Below are 25,019 nucleotides of genomic sequence, written 5' to 3' on the forward strand. Positions count from 1 at the left end.
TTCGCAACCCCAGTCTGGACTGCAGTCAGAGGCACAAAGACACATTGATTGATCCAAACCAGAAGATGCATAAAGGACCAGTGATTAGGATCAGAGATCTCTTGACATCTTTAATTTTCCTTGTAACCAACTGCACAGGTACAATGGGGGCAAGATAGTCCTTCCCCCCAAAACCATCTCCCTGATAAAAACTAACCCTTTCCACAGCTGTGATTATTCCAGGGAGGGGGGAAAGATATGGTACTTTTAAAAAAAGTTAATTAAATTAAGTGCTAAATTAGATGAGATAGGGGATGTATAATTAACCATTCATGTGTAAACAGATCAGGGAAAGGAAGGTATTTTTAGACAAAAGTGCACAGGTGAGGGAAATAAAACCCTAAACCATTCTCTGTGTTCCTCACTTTGTTTTTGTCATAGCCGGTCTCACTTCTGGGATCAAATGTTTCAAGTTCCAGAGCTCAGTGAGATAAGATGCAGGGTGGCCAGCTTGATCTGTTCACGTGCTTCACTTCATTTAAAGCACTCCTTGTTTTTTCACACATGAATGGTGGACTTGCGTACATACACCATTTATTATTTATTATTTGTGCTGCTTTCACAGGTTGTCAAACAGTCCCTGTGCCTGTTCAGGGAGCAAATATTTTCGTTTCTATAAAATAAAGATATTTTCTCCTGTCTGATTGAAATTTGTCAAGGAGGTTCCTGTGAGCAAAGGGTGCAATGCCTGACAATGCTAGCCCAAAATGAATTGAAAGGCGAGGAGTTACAGGTGAAAAATATGTTTCCTATTGAAATCAATGGAGGTGAAAACTGGATTGGATAATGAAAACAAACCTCATTCATTTCACAACCAATTTAACAAAATCAAATAAAGTTTTAAAATTTAAAACCAAAAATTTAAAGGTTGCATTGACTACTACCCACAGGCTATGAATGCAAGATGAAAAACATTCCCCCTCCTCTGGAGGAACTAAATATTGCAACGCAACAGGGCCATAGGTTATGGCCTAGGTTTTCAGGTATTTTGGGCCCCCTCCGGCACTTCCATCTTTCACTCCACTACGCTCTGCTGACCTCTCTTCTCACAGCGCAATCATTCTTTCTTTTCTTTTCTCTTTTGAAATCCTGACTTGTGCTTGTACATATTGGCTGCCATTTGTTCTTTTTAAAAATTTAAAAATGATAACTGTTTTGGCTGTTCCCAACGGCCCATGGGAACATTCGAGCACATGGGATCAAAGTCACAACTAGACTCTATTGCTCATGGAGGTGTAATAAGGGAGGAGGCAGCATGACGTCACAACCCTGATGCTAGTGCGCTATTGGTCCATGGACTCTCCCCCTCATTATCTCAAAACAAACCTCAGCTGACTATGAGTCTGCCTTGCAGCTTCTCAGTTTTTTTATATAATGACTGCTTGTTCAGCACATGGCTGTACAAAAAGGGATTCTATAACATTCCACAGGTACATGGACAAGTTTATAACAATAAACATTTCATAGAGACAGAAATGGACTAAAATAGGTTGAAGAGTATATACGAAGCATGAAACTGAAACGAAGCATCTCCTGCCTTTTATTACTCTCGCCTGAATACTGGAATAGAGATATGGTCAGAAAAGGAACCGGTAAGCAATATGGCATTAAAGTAATGTGTGTGTGTGTGTGTGTGTGTGTGTGTGTGTGTATATATATATACACACACTGTATATATATATAGTATACTTATATGAGTGTGTGTGTGTATAGTGTACTTATATGAGAGAGAGTGTGTATACACACACACACACACACACACACACACACACACACACACTTACTATGGTGCAGAGTGCAAAGTGCCTTTAACCATTGAAGCCCTAGGGCACAGGTCTCAGCAAATAAATAGGCTTTAGCCTAGTCAGCCTTATGAATAATACGGCCCTGCAACACAATCCATAACCTGGGCCAAGCTGTCTTTCAGGATGAAAGGGAAGAAAAGGAAGGCCTTTAGATGTGAGGGAACTCTTTGTAACCACTACTGGCACACCTGAAATCCCATTTATTAAAATGAAATGCTTCTGTTTTGAGATCAGTGTGGTTCTTTGCTCCTATGACTACTCTGCAGTGCCTTCAGACTTTTACACCACCGTTCCTTACAAATCATCTTCTTATATTCAACCTAAATTTTTAATGGACATTTTATGGCCATTAGTTTTTATACCTATAGTTTTCTCTTCCTAAATCATTCTACCCTTTCAGTGTGCAATTATATGCTCTCTCAACCCCTCCCCCTTTTTGCTAAGTTAAACAGGCCAAGCTTTTCAACCTGTTTTTCATTTCTACAATCAATTTTAATTGCTGTACTTTGTGTTTAGTACAATTTGAATGTGTTCTTCAGGAACAAAGATAACCAAACCTGGAACCTTCCAAATGAAAATCTTTATTTAATATATCAAATATTCCCTCACTGATATAAATACGTTACATAGACACAGCCCAATAAAATGACTCATTTTCCAATTGTTGTGTACAAGGTACTTTAGGCACAAGATGTCAGATCTAGCTTGAATCAGCAACTCAACATTTGTGCAGAGCAAGTCTACTTTCTGTTAAAATTAGAGATTTTTTTTTTTACAAAAAAATGTGGGTACCAGATTGTCTCCACTGAGTTCTGATTCCTAGCTTTCTTTCTACTGCTTCTCTCTCTGTATTGTGCCATGGTGGCCATCTTTCCTTTCCAGATGGCTCCAACTTCTGCTTGTGTCATCCTATCTTCAAAGTACAAACCTGCCACTCAACTTCTGCTGTATTTAGGGTTGGCAACTCCAGATTGGAATATCCCCGGAGATTTGGGGATGCAGCCTGGGGAGAACAGGGTTTGGGGAGGGAAAAAACCTCAGTGAGTTATAATGCTATAGAGTTCACCCTCTGAAGCAGCCATTTTGGAATTATGGGAGATTTCCAGGCCCAACCAGGAGATTAGCAACCTTAGTGGTATTCAAAGTGCCCCTTCTCAGCTTTGCTGTATCTGGGTGTTTCACCTCTTGCTTTTTGTTTGGTGAGCAGCAAGGATCAGAATGAAGAAAGTACTGTCTCGTCTTTCTAAATGAGGGTTACCTCTGTGGGAAACAAAGATGCACAGAATGAAAGCCCACTAGTACAGCTGACGACACTACTTTGAATTTTCAGGGTTTTTTTCCTACATAGTCAGCTGTGCTGCTTTCCTGCTTTGTAAACTCATGGTTAACAAAAACACAAATATTTAAGAACAGTTTGTTAGCGGTCAGAATCACCCCCATAATATTAGAAGGCTTATCATTATGGATATGCCATGAACTCTCCTCTGAATGTGCTTCCAGCACTAAAACTACTGCCCAAGCAGGCAGAAAGCATGGAAGCCACTGCTCAAGCCAGAAGAAAACATGAAGCTGTTGCCCAAGCAGGTAAACCAGATCCCACCCGGAAGATGGAAGTACACACATGGCGAGAAACAGACGAGGCCAACTCAACCCCCTCCCTAGCCCTAGAGGCGTGCTAAGGATCCTGACACAATAGGACCTTTCTGGAGTTCCTGAATGAATCAATGCAACCTGCCCTATTGAGCTCACCTTAACCACTTTCCTATTCTTAGGTGATTCAGTGAGCTGACAGTGTCACCCATCCATCTCATGGGTCATCAATCATAATTTGATAACTTTAGTTCCTCTTGGGAAGACTTAATCAAACCTTCCTAGTTTTTTGTTACACCCCGGAGACAGTTTACCAACTTATTGTCTCACTTTGGGAACAGTTTGCCAGCTCTTTGTCTCACCCCAGAGACAACTTCGCAGTCCTTTTCCCCACCCCGGGACCAGCCACTCAAACCTATGTTTTGGGGGGTAGAAGATGCAATCTTGCCCCAAGGTAGGATCCATGGTATAAAAGAAGACTGTCCCTCAGCCCAATATGTGTGCATGCTTGGATCCAGCATTCTAACTTCGCACTCTGTTCGAGCCCTCCACCTTGAAGTGCTGGCTGCTCAATGCTCCTCCTCTCTCTTGGACATCTGGATGGTAACTATCACCTGACCTTTACTCTCTTTCCTAGTTAGCCTTGAATGTGTGTTGCATGTTGTGTGAATGCATTGTGTTTGTGTGTCACTGATTTTTATTTTCAATAAAGATTCCCTTTTGTTTGAAACATCTGTCTGTTATTGAAAGGAGTTCTCTAGCTGGGACAATCTTCGTATACATAGGTGGAGATCCCTCAGTTACCCCCTCTCGCTGCCTGGTCCTTGCTGCTAATTCCCACCAAATCGCAAGGAGACCTTCCCCTTTGGGGAACAAGGTTGTAACATAAAATACAAGCTGTCTTTGACCGTGTTAAACCATTAGACCATCTGACCTAGGGCTGTTTATTCTGACTGGCAACAGCTCTCCAAAGTCTCAGATGGATGTCTTTACCAGCCTTTTGTTCCAGCTTTTGAGACTGTTGTGTGGGCAGAACAGGAGGCCTGGAACTTTTATATTGGGCTTCTGCAATCCAGGTTTAAGATGAAACATTTAATTAACAAAAATGTAAATACACTGAAACAATGTCCAGTTTTATCCCCTCAAACCCACTATTACTTAGCAAGGTGGTAACTCCCACCTTAAAATACCTGGAACCCAGTAACATTGTCAAACAGGGGTGTATGCAGCTTAGTATGTATTTTCTTATTACTCTCTTAGCATATCTATTCAAATTCATTTTCTGCTTTCAAATACAACAATAGATCAGGCACTGCTGTGTGAGTGGTGTAAGGAGGATTATTCATAAATCAACTGGATGTTTCCAGACATGCACCAATTAGGAGTACTGTAGCAATTTGATCCTGTACTGCCTCTTTTAAACATTTCCCTTGTGGTGGTGACCATAAGGTACAGTGGTGACAGTCTTAGTTTTGGAGCATCAATGTCTTTAACAATAACAATTGATTTATATACCGCCCTTCAGGACAACCTAACACCCACTCAGAGCGGTTTACAAAGTATGTTATTATTATCCCCACAATAATCACCCTGTGAGGTGGACAGGGCTTAGAAAGCTCCAGAGAGCTGTGACTGACTCAAGGTCACCCAGCTGTCTACAAGTGGAGGAGTGGGAAATCAAACCCAGTTCTCCAAATTAGAGTCCCGCTGCTCTTAACCACTACACCAGATTGGCTTTCTCACTAAGCTATCTCCCTAGGTGGACTCAGGCAAGGCAGACACTCTCAGTGTGGTTATTGTAACAATAACCAGTGTGTGCTTTACTGAACTCCTTGGGGGAAAAAACAAACAGGATACAACTAGGATTTTTTAAACATTCTGATAAAAACCCTCTATTGTTGTTTTTAAGAAGCATTTGTTTATAAAAATAAAAAGTATGGATGTAAAAATGTGGAGTCAAATATAGCTCTTTACAACTTTATATCAAAGTGCCAGCTCACTGTGGGAGGGAAAGCAGCATGGTATAGCGCAATCTTGTCAGATCTTGGAAGTTAAGCAGGGTCAATACTTGGATCAGCAACCACCAAGGAAGACTCTGCAAAGGAAGGCACTGGCAAATCACCTCTGCCCCTCACTTGCCCTGAAAGTCCCTTGTTGAGGTCATCCTAAGCCAGTTGTGACTTGATAGCACATAGGCATACATGCACCGGCTCACTGTAAGTCAGTTTGATGTACCTTTCTCCAAGAAAAAACTATGATCAGAGCCTTGCAGGATTTTAAAAAAATTATAAATTGGTTAGGAAAAAACACCTTTTTGTTCTATTATTCTTGAGTATTTATCTTGGCTGATCACCAATGTTTAGCTTTCTCAATATTATGTTGTTTACAGGGTTCCTGTACCACTAGAATTTCTTTAACAAAGTTTAAAAAACAACCCACCAGTTGGCTGTACTGTGAAAAGCTGCTGTCAGTTAATAGTGAAAAATCAGAGGCAATAGCAACAAAAAGATCTAATTTCTTAAACACAATCAGCAATGAGAAATACAGATTCTGCCTGTGATGTGAGTTAGGGTATGCTGTTGACGGTTGAGAGCTGTTCAGCAATAACAGATGTCCCCTGGAAGTACAAATACCAGTCCATGAATGGATGAAAAGTCCACACTATTCTCCCACACAAAGTAGCCAGAGGAAGTCTGAGATGTCACACAACCTTAGTGAAATAATTGTTCTCTCCATGAAGCAACGAACAGCAAACACAACTCAGCAAAATGTCACTCGTGAAGTTTTCTCTTACATCAGGAAGATTTATTGCATCTTATTCACATTTCCACTTGCATCTCCCAACAGTTCTGCTCCCACCTTTTGGGTGCAATGCTAGAATACTGAATGAGTTTAATTGTAAGTGTTAATTATAAAGTTATGATGAGCACGAGAATTTAATTATGAACTCAGAGGAGCAAGGAAATGATGCACATTGTTGGATGTATGTGCCCCAGAATATATATAAAAAAGTGAACATGCGGAAGTTGCTTCTAGTCTAGTTCTTACTGAAACAGATACAACTTAGCCTGGTTTCAAAAATAAAGCCAAAGTATTACTAAAGACACTCAAATCCTGACATTACATCCCCCCCTCCTTTTCCTTCTCTTTCTTCCCAACACAGTTTAATGATGAACTGGACATTGGTTTGGCTGGCACTACTGTACCTCTGAGTAGCAAGTGTCCGTACTACCGTTGACAGCAGCTGCCCGTCCTTGGCTGAAACTTGCATGACATACTGCGGCTGTCCATTCACAAGGCTGCTACAGTCCTCCACAGTCTTTACCATGGGAGCAGCCGAGCTGGTGCAGTCTGGTAAGACTTCGGGCAGGTGACTGCAGCGGCTGGTTGTCATGGTAACAGACAGCAATTACTCTGCTAATGGCTTCCACATTCATACAGGATTTCCATCTAGGAAAAAAGATTAGAAAACAATTTCATAAAGACAGGGCTGCTAAGAGTGAATGCCAGGGAAAAAAATAACAAGCCACCAACATCTTAAGTCATTAAAATTCAGCAAGACTCAAGTAGCACTATTTCTTGTTACAAATTTTAACACAAAGGGGGAAAGAAGGGATCATTAATAACAATGCAGCAGGCTCCTCAATGTGCAACACTGTCTTATTGATTTTCTTTGAAATGAGAATATTTTCCTCTTTAAAAAAAGCCTTCTATTGGCAGGGATAGGAAGCTCTAAAAATTATGTAGAGTTGAGAAATTACACCTCTCTCTATATATTTTAAAAGCATTTTTCCCTTGCTCTATTTTTCTCCATAAACTTTAAGGTCTTGGTGATAAAGGGAAAGACAGAAACCTTTTGTCTCCCCCACCCATCAGTTGCACTGTGCAAAGGACACTGAGTTTGTGTTCATTTCAACTCAGAGTCAGCCTCTGACTGCAAACCAACAAAGTTGTACCTTTCAAAAGGAAGGCAGATAATAAACTTGGAATCCCTCTGAGAAAATAATCCATTATTGCTAAGTGCATTACATCATCAAGCCAAAAACAGCATTTAATGACAGTGGGGGGGGGTTGGACACCAACCCCCTTAATGATAACTTCCACACAGTAACAATATATGCTGCAAGCAGAGGTTTACAGATTCATTTTTCCTTATCAGCTCGAAGAGATGAATTTTATATGTTGTGCGGGACTGAAATGAGTGCACAGGAAAATAACACCTGCACTTGGCAAAGGTTGACAATGGCTTTATATTACATAATTTTGGGATCACATTTTCAGCAGAAATAGATGATGGTAGAAAAAATGGACCAAGTTCCATGGAAATATATGACATATTCTGCCCCTAAATTAAGGTACAAGTGGTAGTGTTTCAACATCTAAATTCCTCTAGATATACAGAGATAACTGAGTTTTCCACCTTTCACAAAACATTTATAGAAAAATTATCCACCTAATCAGGAAATGCATACTTCAAACACATTTTACATTTAATTTCTGTTCAAAGCTCACTTCCAAACTTTGGTCTGGCTAGTCTCTTCCAATGCTCTAATCCCCTTTGACAATTTTGGGTTCATACTATGGTTTTCATGACTAGTTTGGATGTAAACTACATCTACAGTAACCATAGTTTTCCCACAAGCTATGGTTAACATAAGCCAGAAAGGCAGTCCATTGTGTTTTGATAGCATCAATTCATTACAGATGTTTTTCTATACTGAACCATATCCTACTGGATTCCAATGCTATTTACGCCCCATGCTTGGGTGATTCCTAGGGAATAGGTAAAGCATACTGATTACATCCAGTAGAGCAGAGAAGCACATGGTAATTCTTGAAGCTTGAACCTTTTTAAAAAGTTGTATTTTCACAATTCTAAGGGCACAACCACACTTAACAGGAGATGTGTGAATGCTACAGAAAATAGCAGTCCTAGGTCTCTTCCTCCTCCCTCCCTCTATTGAAAGTGGTATGATGTGATGGTTACATTTTGAGTTTCCTTGCCTGCAGCCATTAAGCACAGCTACAAATCCCACGTCACGTGCAAAACAACAAGCATGATTTGAGCATGGTAAGTATAATGTATCTATGGAACAGCATCATTTAATTTCATTATTTTACTTATTTCTGCCTAACAACATTGAAACCTTGTGTCTAATCAGCCATTCATTTGTTGGTTTGAGTACTGATTGGCATAACCACAGGGCTGCACTTATTGAAGCTTGCCAAACAGCTATCCATGGCAGGAAAAATACTTGAACCAAGCGAGAAGATGTGAGGGATGCTATATTGTCATGTCATAAATAAATGAATGGAAAATTCTAAGAATAAGAATGAACGCCTGAGAATGCAACTCTCATTGGAGGGATTATTTTCAACTACTTTAGAGAGATAATGTTCTCTACAAAGCATGCATGCTGTCTGTGCATTACTTTACAGCAGTTCCAATATTCAGAGAACAAGAAAAGGAATAGTATCCTGATCCTCATTTACAATGAAAATGAAGCAAATAACTAATTCCAATACCATTAGCACACAAAGAGATGCAGAAGAATGCAGACTTATGAGAACAGGAGCCACAGTCTCTCAAAGCAGAGTGCACAGGGACATGGATTATGAGCCACATTTTCGTTTTGAAATGCATGCTGAGACTGTTCAACGAGAGTATGCAGCAGCACAGTAGCTGCCTCATTAAACTTAAATAGCCTAGACAGTGCTGTGCTTACAGACCCATGCTACAGAATTATATATTTCCTTGCTCACTGCTTCACTGACCTCATTATGTACAGCAGCAAGATTATCATTCTGCATAAAGTGACCATCCGAGCTTTTACAAAGGCATCCATCAGTCAGCTGAGGAGTTTAAGAGCGTTTCTTAGCCACCAGATGAACCAGCCAAGTGCAGAATATTAAAGTGCACCCAATTCCTTGCTATAGTGGCTATATCCATCTGTGCTACTAATTAAAAAAAATGGTTACATTGGTATTTGAGAAGCCCAGCATACTAAGTAAAAATTCAGCTTGGTAACATTTTTTTAAATGGAGAAAGCCGTCATTAATTTGAAATCGATGTAGTCCTCCTGTTGTTCACAGTAATTTACAATCTCTGAATACTTGTATGTGGTAAATCATTACTATTCCCATTTTACAGATGGAGAAATGAGTTGGCGAGATAACAGCTTGGCCCAAGCTCACTGCTGACATGGCACTGGGAAAGAGTAATGTTCCAGTACTTTATCTATTGCAGCACTCTAGTTTCTAATTAAACCAAGTTCTAGAAGCCCCTATCAACCTAATAAAAATATAAAATAAATACCAGCATTGTGGGCATGCGTTTAAAAAGCAAAGATTTCAGCAACAGAAGAAACCAATAATGCCAACTGTACAATTCCAACAGGATTTTTCTTAACACTATTTCATAAAATGACCTATGCAATACACTTTTGAGAATGGCATATGTACAAAGCAGAACACATTGAATTCTGAAAAAAAAGGCAAAGTAACTGTACTGAGAAGGACCCCCTGACTAAAGCAAAGCAAAGACAAAAGGTTTGTTGGTTTTGTGGACTAACACAGCTTGTTTGTGCACCATGAGCTGCCCTTATTTTTCACACCTGCTTCCTCCTCTTATAGAGCTTGATTAAATGTTTTGTGGTATGATCATGCTTCAATCTCTTGTGACACAGAAATGCAGACACCTTTGAAAAGTAGACCATGCCCCCCCGCCCCCCCCCCCCCGCAACTGTGATTCTAAACTGGAATTTACCCAAGCCTTATTTGTTAACAATGCCAACAAACACGGAGACAGAAAACCATTGTGATCCAACTTTTGTGGATTTGAAACCCTGGCCAGAATCCAAAAAAGCTAAATTTGGCTAGCCCAATGGGTTTCAATTAACCATAGGAATTGTTTATTCTATTAGTTTAAAAAGCAATTTGTCATGTAATGTACGGAGCTATTGTTTGAGAAAAAACAAACTGGAAAGTTACTTAAAAATTAAGTAAAACTGACATTTCAGAACATAGTATGTTAAATATCCTCCTGAGCACATGTAAGATAAAGGTAAAGTGTGCTGTCGAGTTGCAACTGGCTCATGGTAATCCTATGAAATTCTACCTCATGGGGTTTTCTGTTGCCTTCTTCTGCATTGCAGCCCAGTCTTCCCATCCAAGTCCCAGCCATGTTATCTGTCCAACCCCCAGCTGTTGGCCATCTTGTCATCCCCCTCCCAAGGCTCCTTCAGGCCTTAGATTAGGAGGGGCGGGGTTGAGTCGTGTTGCTTGAAACCTCTGTCACCTCAATGGAAGGCTGCTTGGGAGTTTCCCTCTCTCTAGCTCTTACACACACCCCTTGACCTGTGCTGCAGCAACTTCAACTCCTCTTTGGCTTGAATGCAGATAGAGTTGCCAGACCTCTGCAGGGGATCCCTCACTCCCACCCTCCACCCCCACTTACCTGGCCAGTGAGGGGAGAACGCGCCTCCCAGAGTGTGCTCCCAGGCCACGCAGTGCGCTCCTGAGCCTGAATCGGGCCCAATTCAGTCCTACCTTCCTCGTATACCTTCCTCTTGCCCAGGCTGCTTGACTGGTCCATATTGAGTGGCATACTTCCTCCTCTCAGAAGGCTCCTGTGGGCAGTTGGCTCTTGCTGCTCACCTGGCCCTCACTCTCCCCCAGCTTCTTCTGCCACATGAGGTGAGTTGGACACGGCTGCAGTGGGGCCCCGAGCAGCAGGGAGCCCTTGAATGGGGGTGGAGGTGCCAAGTCCACAGCAGGAGGTGGCGTCGCTCCTGGACACCTATTTAGGTTCCAAGCTCTGAGAAGATCAGGCTAATCTGGGTTATTAAGGCTGCTATGAAGCATGTGTAGGGGGTGACTATTTTACATACGTTGCTCTGGCTGTAGTAAAAAGTCAAATGATGAGACCTATAGATGTTATCTGGGATATAATAACTGATTAAGCATATACATGTAAAGATTTTCTATGATAAGCTCATCTTTTCTGCTACTTTTAATGTTCTTCACTCCAGATATCTTGGAGTTTATCCTAAGCTGCAGCAGCAATAGTTGAAAAAGTGAGTGCTCTTGCTCACCAGACAGAAATATATAAAATTACAAGATGCCCCTTGCATTTGGGCTTGCCCTATACAGCTGGTGATACCAACGCAATGCGGTGCTTACACAATGCTAGTCACTCACTACAGCTTAAAAGCTGCTTGTCATCCTGTGGTTCTCTTGTTACTTGAGCTTAGCAGTATAAGGTCTGAAAGGAGCTGGTAAAAGAAAGAACATTTTTGCAGAAGAATGTGATAGAAGAAGTTATGTTAGTCACTGCAAGGGCTACTATCATTCAGACACATTGCAATCCATTGAGGGAGCATCACAGAGCCACACAAATATTTCCCTTTTGCATCTCTATTGATGATTTAAATGACAAGTGTGAAAAGTGCATGTCATCAGACTGCTCCCCATTGACTACTCAGGAGTGGATGCTGAACAGTGATAGCATTGCCGTACGTAGTAGAGTTCCCCGGAGGAGTTCTAAGAACCTTACAGCTAATGAATTAATTCTCCTGTGAGGCAAGAAAATAGTAAAGCAATGTTGCACAGAGACGGGTTGAGGCAAAGATTGGTGGAGTAGTTTTTGACAGGTCAGACTGGATGAGAAACAGTGATGCCTCAAGAATAACATATCTAATTCTAAACCTGGCTTCCATGTGGGTAGAAAAATCCAGATACTAGGGCCAGGTTTGGATAGAGGGAAATCTTCTGCAGACCTAGGAGGACTCACCAAATTTGCAAAAAAATGTGGATTTTTTTTTAATGGAGAGGGGATTTAAATTCCCCCCAAAAGAGGAACATTGATGGTGCGTAAGCAGACAATGCACAGGAGAGTACTCACGTACTAGAAGTAGATGGAGGAGGAAAGAGCGGGAGATGAGTTGGTGGGCTCACAGGCAGGCAGAGGGAGAGAGGAGATCCAGATTAACCACTGCATGACTGTGCAGGTGGGTGCCCAGGCAGAAGGGGGGATTTGTAGCCACTGCCACATGAGCCAGGCAAGCAGGTGTGCCAGCAGGTGGATAGACAGGAGGAGGAGAAGAGAAGGAGGAGGAGATTGCTGGAGCCACTAGAGTCACCACCACTGTGCCCCCGCCACCAGGCAAGAAGCCGGTGATATGGAGCTACAGGTGGGAAAGGAGGCTGGTGAATGAGAGGCCCAGCAAGGAATAGAGGAGAATGAGCTTCTCCCCCAATTGTCTCACAGGTCTCATGTTTATATACAGGGGTTTTTTTCTGGAAAAAGAGGTGGCAGAACTCTCAAGAGGGAAATGAGGAAGAAGTACACGGGATTCTTTGAAATAATATTATTTTCAAGCACTATTACCAAGTATTTTCAAGAGGTTCCGGAACTCCGTTCCACCGCATTCCCCCCTCCCCCAAAAGCCCTGTTTATTTATTATATTTACTTTATATTATATTAATTAATTTATTTACTTTATTAATTTACTTTGCCCTTTTCAGGCAAAGTGATTGAGACAGGTCTTCTTAGAAAATTTTGTTGCTCTGGACCCTTTTTAGTCTGGTTTCAGGTCAGGATGGAGATGGCCCCGATAGCTTTACTGGATGTCCTCTGTATGACTATAAACAAGGGCCATGTTTCTTTGTTGCTCATTCTGGACCTACCTGCATCCTTTGATACAGTAGATCATGCTGCACTGGGAGGGAGAAGTATCCCAGGATGTGCTTCATGGAACAGACTCAAAGGATTGTTCTTGGTGACCAGCTATTTTCAGGGCAGGAACTATCTTGCGGGGTTCCACAGGGTGCAATCTTATACCCCAAGTTATTCAATCTCTATGTAAAGCCTTTAGGAGAAATCATTCACAGCTTTGGAATTGGATGTCATCAATATGCAGAAGATACCCAGCTCTATATCTCCTGGTGATGCAGTAGAGGTCCTCCTGATTTGCTGCCTGACAGCTGTGGTCAAATGGCTGAAAGCAAACAAATTGAAACTGAACCCAGACAGGATGGAAGTGATGCTGGCTGGGAAAGCAGAGATCCTGAAGGACATTGTGCTTCCTGCTTCTGACAGGGTTAAGTTTACTCTGTTGCCTAGAGGTTATACTGGGTGCAGCACTGCTGCTAGAGAAGCAACTAAATGCAGCTGCAAAAAAGGCCTTCTCCCAACTCAGACTAGCCTGGAAGATGGCCCCTACCTTACATGGCCAAAATGACCACCTGGATTTACACCATAGTAACACTGAGACTAAATTACTGTAGTGGATTCTACATAGGTCTCCTCTCAAAGTCAGCTTGGAGACTCCAGCCCATCCAGAACACCATAGCTTGAGTATTATCAGGAGCTGGGTAGAGCTTGCATATTACTCCCATTCTGCAGTCATTCCATTGGCTATCCATCAGTCACTGAGCTCAGTTCAAGGTTTTATCCACATACAAAGCTGATCATGGCCTTGGCCCCCCCTCTTTCCCTAAGCTTCATCATGGCAACTTCACTCATCTGAACAGGGCCTTCTGCAGGTACCACCATGCAAACAGGCAAAAGCAACAACAGCCCATACACATGTATCTCTGTGGTGGTCCCCACCCTATGGAATGGCCTGCCTGAGGAGACCAGGAAAATCCCATTCTCCTGGCTTGTCGCAAAATATGCAAAACCAAATTATTCAGGAGGGCTGTTCTTCTTGAGTAATAGGGCTGTGCTGTAAGAAGTGGCCAGAGAGATGTCTTGGTAAAGGGACAGGGGCTGAAGACTATACTACTGGCTACTGTCTATTGGTGTATGTTCCTACCAGATAGTTTCCACATAGTTAAAGAGGTCATGCTAATTACTTACGTGCTGTTTTACTATATTTCATCTCTGTGTTTGGATTTATGCTTGTTTTCCAATTTCTGCAACCCATACCTATTTTATTTGTTTGTTGAATGTCCTAGCTGTTGTTCATATTAATTTGCACTGTAATCTGCCTTGGGTCAAAGTGAGAAAGGTAAACAATAAATAAAAATAAATTTAAAAATAAAATAAATAAAACGACAGGATGTATTTTACTGAGCAGAGGGCAGCCCTAAGCCCTTGCCACTGCTAGGTACAGTCTTCATTTTAATAATTCCCTTGGAAGACCATTTTTAAAATTTTTACAGTGTTTATATATATATATAAATAGAACAGGATATATATCTAGAGAGAGAGAGAGAGAGAGAACAGGATATATATATATTTATATAAAATAGAACAGGATGTATATATATTTTTATATATATAATATATATAAATGTTTATATATATAACAGAACAGGAAGTGATCCCAAGGGTCATCTAGTTCAACCTCACAAGATGCAGGAAATTTACAGCTACTTCCTCCTTAATTCTTCTAGTGACCACTGCTCTATGCCCAGGGGGAGATAAAAAACCTCCAGGAACCCCAGCCAGTGTGGACTGGAGGAAAATTCCTTCCTGATCCCAAAGAAGTGATCGGCATTACCCTCAGCATATAAGAAAGGGCCATGAGAGCCGAGCACCAGGCACCTCCGGGAGTGATGTCATTGCACTACCCCTGAGAGTGCTCCTGTGCTTCTCAGTGGGATGATTTTGGCTGCAAACAGGCTAAATCAGGCCCGTTTGGGGCCCAAATGGGCCTGCTGAGAAGCACATGCGCACACCCACGCTAGTGTGACGACGTCACTTCCCAGAAGTGATGTCATCAAGTAGGCATGGGAATGTACACATGCAAGGAAAACACAGGAACACCGAGGAGGTAAACCCTGGGTCCCCCACCCTCCCGCTGGCCGAGTGGAGGGACCTGGCATCCCTATGAACAATTCACTTCTTGCTCACAAGCGGCAAGTAGGACCTGACTCAAATCTGAATGAGGTTGAGCATCGCAGTCTAAACAGTACCATAGGCTTCACTGGTTTACTGTTAAAGATGGTTTGGAGATGCCAGGGACTGAAAATATTGCAACCATCCTCCCCTATAATGTGTGTTTCCAATAGGACTTGCAATGGTACTTTAGGTTTTGGATTGGCAAAATACTGGCTCAATGTACAAATATCTGAAGAACTTTGATTAATATTGAAAAAACTGCCTTGTCCCATATGATTAACTTACAGTGACCCCTGCTTCATGTCTGGACAATGAGATGCAGACAGAATTTCACTGTGGCTGACCTACAATTATATAATTGACTTTCCTCTTGGAAGGTTGCCAAAGCTAGAGCATAAGCATTTTCTGAAAAATCTTGTTTTTCAGGCTTCCAAGTGATTTCATTAAGCTGTTAGGAGTCAAACCTTAACTGTGGTTTCAGTCTGCTGAAACTAATTGTAATTTATATTTTGATAGTTTGCATGCATATGTCCTGTTTTTCCTAACTGCTGTAGAGTAAGAAATCCAAACACATACCTCTATTTCTAGTTCATTAATCCAGTTCACATCAGTATTATCCTACATATTTCTTCATCACATTAACCCTTCCCCATAAGTGTGTATTCAAAATGCAAAAGCATACAATATGCAAATCTGGGGTGGTTTTTTCTTTGGTTTAATGTTAGCTGACTCAAAAAGTCAGTGCTGGGCACTCAGAGGAAAATTCCATCCAGACTTGGAAATCCAAGGCAGGGATCCAACAAGGCAGTTTTCATATCCAAGGCTATGCCAACAGGCCAATATTTCTGCCAACATCTTCGCAACAAGTTCAACAAATGGTTCCATCAATGAAACACTGGTTCTTGACAGCAGGACGATTTTAACTTGGGAAGCGGGGAGGTCTTAACTTTGAAATCAAGAAGAACAGCAGAACTCTATAAATACCTGCAAGGAAGCCATACAAATTCTTATTAAGTTATAGTCAAACATATGGAGATGTCAAACTGCAGCCTTCCAGCCTGCAGATGAATTTCAACAATGGCTCATTTGCATTTACAACAGAAAGCCAAGTTGGAACCCTCCTTGCTCTTTTGACTACTGTGCATAAATTGAGCTCCCTTCTTCAGCACATGAAGCGCTATCATGTTGATGAATTCAATTACCAAACTGGATTTTCTGTTCCAACAAGGAGAGATTCTCCTCGGAGCCTCTGCTGAAAGCCCTGAGTGGTTTTTGATTCACGTGAGACAAAAAAGCTCTTAAGCTGAACACTGTGGGAGGCAGAAGTTATACAAATATTGAAGTAGAGCTCTTGTGTGAATTGCTCATTTGTGCTTTTTCAGCACCTTTATTAAAAACAGCACATAATGCATCCGTAGTATTTATATACTTCCAAACACTCCAAAACCCACATGGTCTTCCTATTTCACATTATTCCCAGGACTCTCCTATTATCAGGAAATGCAACTCAAAAACATGTTTCAAGCAGCTTTGAGATTTCAATACCAAATACAACTAGCTTTTTACCAAGGCTGTCCTATCAGACTTGAAGTGAAAAGAAAGTAAAGGAAAAATGTTCATTAGGATGGTGAACATAGTCCTTAATGTTTAGATTCTGTGCAAGAAGATATAAATGCCTTCAGAATTTGGTAAACTAAAGATGTGCATATTAGCTAATTTCTAACATGTTTAATTATTAAAGCATCATTAATTATGGAATTAATCATTATCTATATTAATCATTATGCAATTTAATATGACTCTAGTAGCTTACAGACTATTTATGGTTCTTTTGAAATAGAGAAATGGCTTTGCACAATTTCATTCTCCTGCAATCTTTCCATGATTGTACAGAAGAGGAGGCATTTTCAGGTCTTTCTGATGCAAGCAAAACCAAGAGGAATTTAAGTCCAGTACCAGCTGCATCTGATATTCTTTCTGGCATCACTGCAGCCTTTAACCATATACCTATAGCAGAACTTACACATACTCAGTTTGCAATCCTGTCTATTTTCCTTTTTAGAGGAAAATACACAGGATTTCTCCCTCTTTCATAATATTAGAACTTATAGGGGTAATCAAAGAAGTTGACAGGTAGAAGATCCAGGATACATTAAAGAATTTCTGCACACCATCTGTAATTCTGCCACAGGAGTAAGCACTGTGGCCACTACTTTGGCTTTGAAAGGAAATTACACCATTTCATTGAGAACAGGTTGCTCAATGGCTACTAGCTAAATGCAGCCAATGGTTCAGAGGCAAAGTTTGTCTGAATAGCAAATATGCCTTCATGTTTGACTGTAGGCATTCTGTGGGCATCTTCCTGGTGGCTCTGGAATGATGGACTAGATGGCACAGTTCTCCTTATGTAGGAACTGAACAATTATTCGGGAGAAGGAATAAAACCTAACCACCTCTACTAGTTTTATGCTCAGGAATGTTAAATAATGGCCAGGCTACAAGTGACGAATGACACAGGTTGGACACTTGTCAGCTTCCTTCAAGTTTTGATGGGAAATGTAGGCAGCTTGGTGGAATGTTGGACAAGTGACAGTTGAAAAGTTCATTGGACAGCAGTCGGAGAGCCAAGCTGTAAAACCAGGACGCCTACATTTCCCATCAAAACTTGAGGGAAGCTGACAAGTGTCCAACCTGTGTCATTTGTCACTTGTAGCCTGGCCCTAAGTTTCAGACTCTTAAAGTGATAACAACATACATACAACAGTTGATGTGCTAGCGTCTCAATGTTAGGGACTGGAATGGCAGGTGAAAGAAATCCACCACCTTTAACATCTATATCAGTGCCTGCTGATACTGTAGCAGTGACACTTCTTCACTACCGCCAGAAGGTATTTCAAGTTGGCTGAGCCTATTTCAAGACTTTGAGCTCTTGTAGAAGGAGGCCAAGAAGGTACAAAATACCACTGTTTCTATTGTGTGTCAAGATGGGACCCTCACAGTGACAAGCCTGAGGGTGACCCCTCCCCCCCCTTGCCCAGGCATCTCTGATAAGCTTGAGGGTCATCTTTGCTTGGAGTAAGTTCCTCTTCAACTTGAGTTTCAAAAAAACGGTCTTGATTTCAACTGCAGCAGAAGCTAGCTAGCCAACAACAGATTTCCTGTATCCTAGACGAAATCAGAAATAGCTTGTTTGTTGTGTGACTTGAAGGGAAGCAGAGGGAAACAGAGGCTCTCTCTTTCTCTCATTAATAAGCAATTGTATTAGCTTTTAAGAGGAAAGGGTTTGGAACTAAGCATAACCACCATGGATATAGGAATACAGTTGGACCATGGAGTTAAGGAAAACTGATCTAATAGGTGGGAAGTCCATCCATGAGTCGAGGCCCATAAGAGGTGTTAAGGAGCATAAAGATAATGGATGGAAAAATATCAAAGGTCTAAAGGGGAAGTTACTTAAGTTAGACAGTTTCTAGGTACTAAAACTCAGAATGACCCATGCCATGTGTCAGGAAATTGTGTTGGTAAAAATATCTGCGCTCAGAACATGCATCAGTGGTAATGTCCAATCAGGAAGACCCACATAGGCATGGAAGACCCACATAGGCATGGGTGCCTTGGCAACTGCCCCAAATAAGATCTAAAAGAAGAGGGAAGAGGGTATAAAAGGTGATCCTAAAGAGGGTGACAGAAATCTCCCTTGCTAGATTTCTCCTGACTGGTCAGTAACATCTCATCAGCTTGGCCAAGTTCCCTTTGGGGTAAATATGATGCAAGCTTGCTGAAATCCTGTTTGTTTTATGCACTTAATAAAAGCTATAGCTGATTTGAGGCATGTCGGTATCCTATCTCTTCCTTCCCCTCCTATTGACACCTTGAGCTCAAACGTACCCTGGTGTAAGTAAGAAGTCCTTGGGGAATCTGATCACCTCCACAATGGACCCCACCTCAGGGCAGAATTCCCATCTGACAAATGTGAAATTAAATGTCTGTGATGTATTTGGTAGCCCTTTAAGAAGTTTACCATGCAATGTCTATAGTCATTTGGGAAATGTTTGTCATGGAACCAAGTCCTGCACTCCTACCCAGTTATTCCCAAATTGAAGAAAATAAAAGAGGATTATTGCTGGACTTATCTGTGTAGTGGGAAGAAGCTAATTACTACCTCGCCACATGATTACAGGCACTGTATGGAAAGCTTTTTTAGTAGCTGAAGTGTAGTTTGTGGTTATCTTTATAATCCCTTAGAAAGGTCACAAATATATAATTGAAAAGACAACTGTTCCATGACTATACATATTCATACACAGCCAGAGATGACTGTCATATCTTAAATTCCCTTTGCTGTTTTAGGTGTTCAACAGCACTCATTCATGATTTCAACTATGGGGGGGGCGGGATTGATCATTTATTTTATTTGTATCTTGCCATTGTCCAAGAAGCTGAAGGTAGTTTGCAAGGCACCCTCTCCCCCATTTTATCCTAACCCCGTGAGCTTGGATCAGGCTGAGTGTGATTGGTACAAGATGAACTGGGAATCTGAAATTACATCTCCCCAACATTCCAACCACACTTCTTTTGACTGCTTGCCACCAAATATTTACAATATATAGTTATTCTGGATTTGGTTGATACAGCAGTGAAATATGATCTAATTTTCTTTCTCCAGCTTTCCACGTCTTTCCAGCTTTAAATTCTGAAAAGGAAGATATTTTCAGCTCAGTTGGTCAGTAAGCAATTGAACAGAGCTTCAGGGCTTTAAAACCCTTATAGCAGTAACTTGTCTATATAGTGCTAGTGAAAAATATATATTCAAAGAATCAAAAATGAGGAATTAACTGTTTTAGCAACTGGTTGTGACTATTTCTTGATTCATTGCACACTTCCTGTGTATATCCATGTGTCACTGTACTTCTCAATATGTCTTTATTCAAGCCATTCTCTGCCAATGACCATTTTTTTGCCTTGTAAAACTGTTTAATGAAATCCATTTGCAAGTAACATCACCATTACATACATAGTTTATTGACTATTATACTAGAAAAGGGGCCAGCAGAATAGTGAAAGAGAATAAAGCAGAACATATACTATAAGCAAATCTCACTGATTCTAAACAGTGAAAAATAAAGACATAAAACCGGAAGGGCAAAGTGCATGTTACACACAAATGCATATCAGGGTAGTTAAGAAAAGCAGCTTGGGGAAGCCGTGATTTGTGTAGGGCAGGGAGGGCAGGGAGGGCAGATGCTTAGACTCCTCTGTCTGCAGGTTGTTATTCACTCCTAATTGTACCTAACTGTCCCTGTGTTTATCCTAGCAGGAAAGTATGAGAATGGTGGATGGAGAAAGGGTTAAGCACCCTGTCCCATCACTGTTTCATTCAAAATCACAGTGTCTTGAAGCCAATTTACATGAAAAAAATTGTCAGGGCACTGTCAAACATTTAACATACAATTTGCCCCTGAGCAATACATCACCTTCAAAACAATCTTAGTATTCACTGAAGATGTGTTTTCTGAAGTCTGAACACACTGTGGTGTTTGGGAATCAGATATAGTCCACAACTCAGAGCTTTCAGAATTCAACAGGAATCACCTCTTATTTCTCCCACAAGTTTCCTGGCTAGTTTAAATATCTCATCTGTCTGAGCCCTAAGCTGCTATTTATAACATACAAATTCCTCAGTTATGGCTTGTTTTTAACATTGTCAGCCTGAGCAGAGTTACACCCTTCTAAGCCCACTGATTTCAACAGCCTTAGAAAAGTACAACTCTGCTTAGGGTCGCACTATTAGAATTTCAAACTATTTTATATAACGCCTAGTAGGGCAGCAGATTCAATCCATTTCAACAATTTCCTAGCTATACTCCTTTCTATAGATCAAGATGGGTAGCCATGTTAGTCTGTCTGTAGTAGTAGAAAAGAGCAAGAGTCCAGTATCAAAATTAGTGGTAAGGTATGAGGGTATCTGAAGAAGTGAGCTGTGGCTCACGAAAGCTTATACCCTACCACTAATTTTGTTAGTCTTATAGGTGCTATTGGACTTTTCCTCCTTTCTATAGAGCTGTGATAGTTGTGTGCATGTGTTTGTGTGTGTGCCCGCGTGCACATGTGTGGGAGAGAGACTGACAATGTCCTTCTAAGGACATAGTTTCAGGTGGGCAGCAAGATTTGAGTCCAGTAGCATCTTAGAGATCAAGAAGATTTCCAGGATATAAGTTTTTGAGAATCAAAGGGAGCTTTGATTAATACCCTGGAAACCTTTCTGGGGTTTTAAGGTGCTCCAGGACTTTAATCTTGCCCTTCTAAGCAAAGTTACATTGTTCTACGTCCATTGAAGTTAACAGGTTTGAAACTCTGTCAAGGAGGATACTTTCAGAAACCTCCCTCTACTTGCAATCAGCCATAGTTTCCCATGTGCACGTGTGTGCCATTGTCACTTGACACTCCACAGAGAGTCTCTCAATACATTCCCCTATTATTTATAGCCGATTGGAGGGCCCAGTTTTGAAACCTCTCTTTAAGAGAGAGAAAATCATTGAGATCAGGACCTCTTCCACAGTGACCCTCAGGCACTGAAACCAGGAGATTCATGGCATGCGTGCATTACTTTTTTAGTCTTCAGGAACTGTGCAAAATATAATTTCACAGACTTTAATGTGAAATGTCAATTGCTTGCATTGGTTTCTGCTGTTTTAAATTGGTCACTGGACTGTTTTTCAAGTATCAGTTGTATGTGAATAAAATATTCACACATACGTATACAAAGTTTCTAAATAAATATACTTCAGATGCAGGAAATCTGTAAGTGAGAAAGGCGGGAAACAAACAAACAAACATGTGAAAAGAGTCCTTCGGCAAACAAAAATTTTTCTTCAGACTTCTTTCCTACATTTCTACGTCTGAACCAATCCTCCAACAGAACCCTGGCTCACACTGATCTGATCCCGTAAATCCCAGCAATACAAAAAGGGAGCAATAAGAGATGCTAACCCAAACCCATGGAAATTGAATTTTTGGCTTAAAATGCAACACACCAGATTGGACCCATTCTCATACTCATTAATATATTACTTTGTGTTGTTTTTCAAACATCCCACTCAGTAAACAGTGTCTCAAGGGAAGAACTAATTTTGTTTGACTCTTCTTGTATATTAGAATGTAAACTGGTAGTGTTGATATAAACTGCTCTAGCTCTGTTGTATTTCACGATAAGTCAATCCCATCTTTTAATGAACTGCTATCTCACAAGTTCAGCAGGAACAGCCTTCAGTGAATCATGAATCTTGGTAAATCTCTTATCGCTTAAAGAGCCACACAATAATATAATGGCTGCCTGGCTGGCTGAGAGAGGATCTGAAGGCAGTTTTTCCACCACCTCCAATGAGAAAGTCACATGAATTTGTATTTTGTTGAAACCTTACCGTCTATATAGATAAAGGATCTTTCACTTTCAGTGAATACATTTCCAAAAAAATGGGAAAGGCTTCATTCAATCCTTTGTCAGATTGATTTAGTGTAGTGCATCATTTCCTCTAAACTTGACCTCAGTTTGACTTTCACATTTACAGGCTGAACTGAAAAGCTCGCCCATTACACTTTAGTATGACTACAAAAGCCAAATGAGAAGGTGATGAGGAATTTACTATGCAGCTCCTGGGCCCCAAGGGAATTAACAGTGGACTAAACTAAGCAGAAACTAGGTGGGCACCTGGACATTTGGCCAGTTTTACTACTTTCCTACTGAGCAAAACTGGTCCCTCCCATCTCCTGATAAGTCAAATCCTCGATGGGGACACTTTGCTTATGGAAACATCTAGCAAGTTTCTCTCTGCGCACTGAAACCATTCTTCATGGGTACTGGAAATGCTGCATTATCATCATCTCCTTGATATGCCAAGAAGTATCTTTAATAGTGAATGCATTTTGACAGCAGCAATTTCAAGGTAAAGTGGCATCACAAATATGTAAGGTGGTTCGATCCACTCACCTATTCAATAATTGTCCTATATGCCTATTAAATAGGCGAACAGTCTTACTTTTTTGGGCAGTCAGTTTGCTTTGGAAAAGATTGATTCTAAAAACACATTAGGACTTTAAAATACTTCTTCATTACACAGCTAGTTCTGTTGTACATTGCCTGTTATTTGCCTGGGCATGCCTAGAAATGACCAGGGCAGTTTTATTTGGGCTAAGCAGGAAAATCTTGATTCTATACCTAAATTTAAGAGTGCCCTGACCTGGATAGCCCAGGTGAGCCTGCTCTTGTCAGATCTCAAAAGCTAAGCAGGGTTGTCCTAGGTTAGTAATTGGATGGGAGACCTACAGTGAAAACCAAGGTTGCAGAGGCAGGCAATAGCAAACCACTACTGTAAGTCTTTTGCCATAAAAACCCCACCAGGGGTCGACATAAGTTATCTATGACTTGAGAGCACTCTCTACCACCAAATTAAAGAGTGCTAGAACTTCAAGATTTGCCCAGACATATCTAGAAATATTCATGTTTTGAGACTGGCCAAGACCACACACACTATTTTATTTTATATGCAGAGAAACAGGCACTATATGTGTGGGTTTGCTGCTGTCATTCCATCCTTTTTCCTCATTGAGGATAAGCCAGATTTATAAATGTAGATAATAGAATTTGCGTGCTTGCTTATTCTGACTGAAGAATACATTTATTCAAACAACTGGTATCCTATCCTAAAAATACTTCATGCCTTCATGCTCATAATCTACTTTAATATTCTCATGTATTAAGGTTTTTTCCTATTACTTGACAATTACTTGACAATTACTTGACAATATCTCACCAAAAAGAAGTGTATACCAATTTTGTACTTACCAGTCTAGATAGGATCTACATTTTATTTTATACTAAACTAGACTTGCCATTGCTCTGCCTAAGGAGAGGAAAGGTGCTGTGAGTAGCCAGTTTCAAGCCATATACTATAGCTAGAATATGTGTGGTGTGGAATGTGTGGTTGGAACACCTATTGACATCTCTTTCTTTAATTGTACAACAGAGCAGCAGGAACAGCTCTATAATGGTTCAGATGAACTGTGTTGTCTCTTAAAACCACATTAAATATATTATATACATAAATTTTATACATAATTTCTTATATACTTACAGTGATTTGTTCTATCAATATAAAATTTAGCACAGAGGATCTCTTTACTGAGAGAGGCATAAATTGACTAATTTCAAATAACTTGAACTAACTGGCTAGACTCAAGCCATAAGCACAGGGAAGGCAAGTAGCTCCTGATTGTGTCATGTATGCAACCAAGAATGGGTGCTGTGGAAGTCCCCTATCTAGCTCCCCAGCCACCCCCACCCCCCATCCTGCAGTTTCTCCTTCCTATCTTTCTGTTGGCAGTGGGTATTGTAGGAGTGGCAGCTTTTTTTCTGATCTGTTACAGTCTGGCTGTGACTGGCCATGTTGGTTATGAGTAATGCTAGTATCCGGCCTTTGAAAAATTTCTCCTTCATCCACAGCTTGCATTTCAGGTTTTCAAAACCATGTCTCTCAATACATACCACCCATCTTTCCTCCCCTTCACATATACCTCATAAATGCACAGGTATCAGCTCCCTATAAGCATACCACTTCCTTAATTGATTCTGAGCCATGCCTTCCATATAAATGATGTTGGCATCTGACTGCCCTTTATTCAAAGAGATTTCCTCTCATTGTTTTTCAGTTCACCTGCATATCCATTAACCTTGTATCCTC

General features: G+C 40.9%; 1 protein-coding gene across 1 annotated transcript in view; it reads right to left on the reverse strand.

Moving 5' to 3' along the window:
* MARCHF3 (membrane associated ring-CH-type finger 3) overlaps positions 1 to 25,019 on the reverse strand; it is a 146,968-nt gene that overhangs the window by 42,431 nt on the left and 79,518 nt on the right. Inside the window, exon 3 of the mRNA XM_054986545.1 lies at positions 6,641 to 6,884. Coding sequence (XP_054842520.1) covers positions 6,641 to 6,828 — 188 coding nt within the window. The 5' untranslated portion in view covers positions 6,829 to 6,884. The remainder of the gene's footprint in view (positions 1 to 6,640; positions 6,885 to 25,019) is intronic.

Source organism: Eublepharis macularius, chromosome 8 (genome assembly GCF_028583425.1).
Source record: "Eublepharis macularius isolate TG4126 chromosome 8, MPM_Emac_v1.0, whole genome shotgun sequence".
Classification (NCBI taxonomy): Eukaryota; Metazoa; Chordata; class Lepidosauria; order Squamata; family Eublepharidae; genus Eublepharis; species Eublepharis macularius.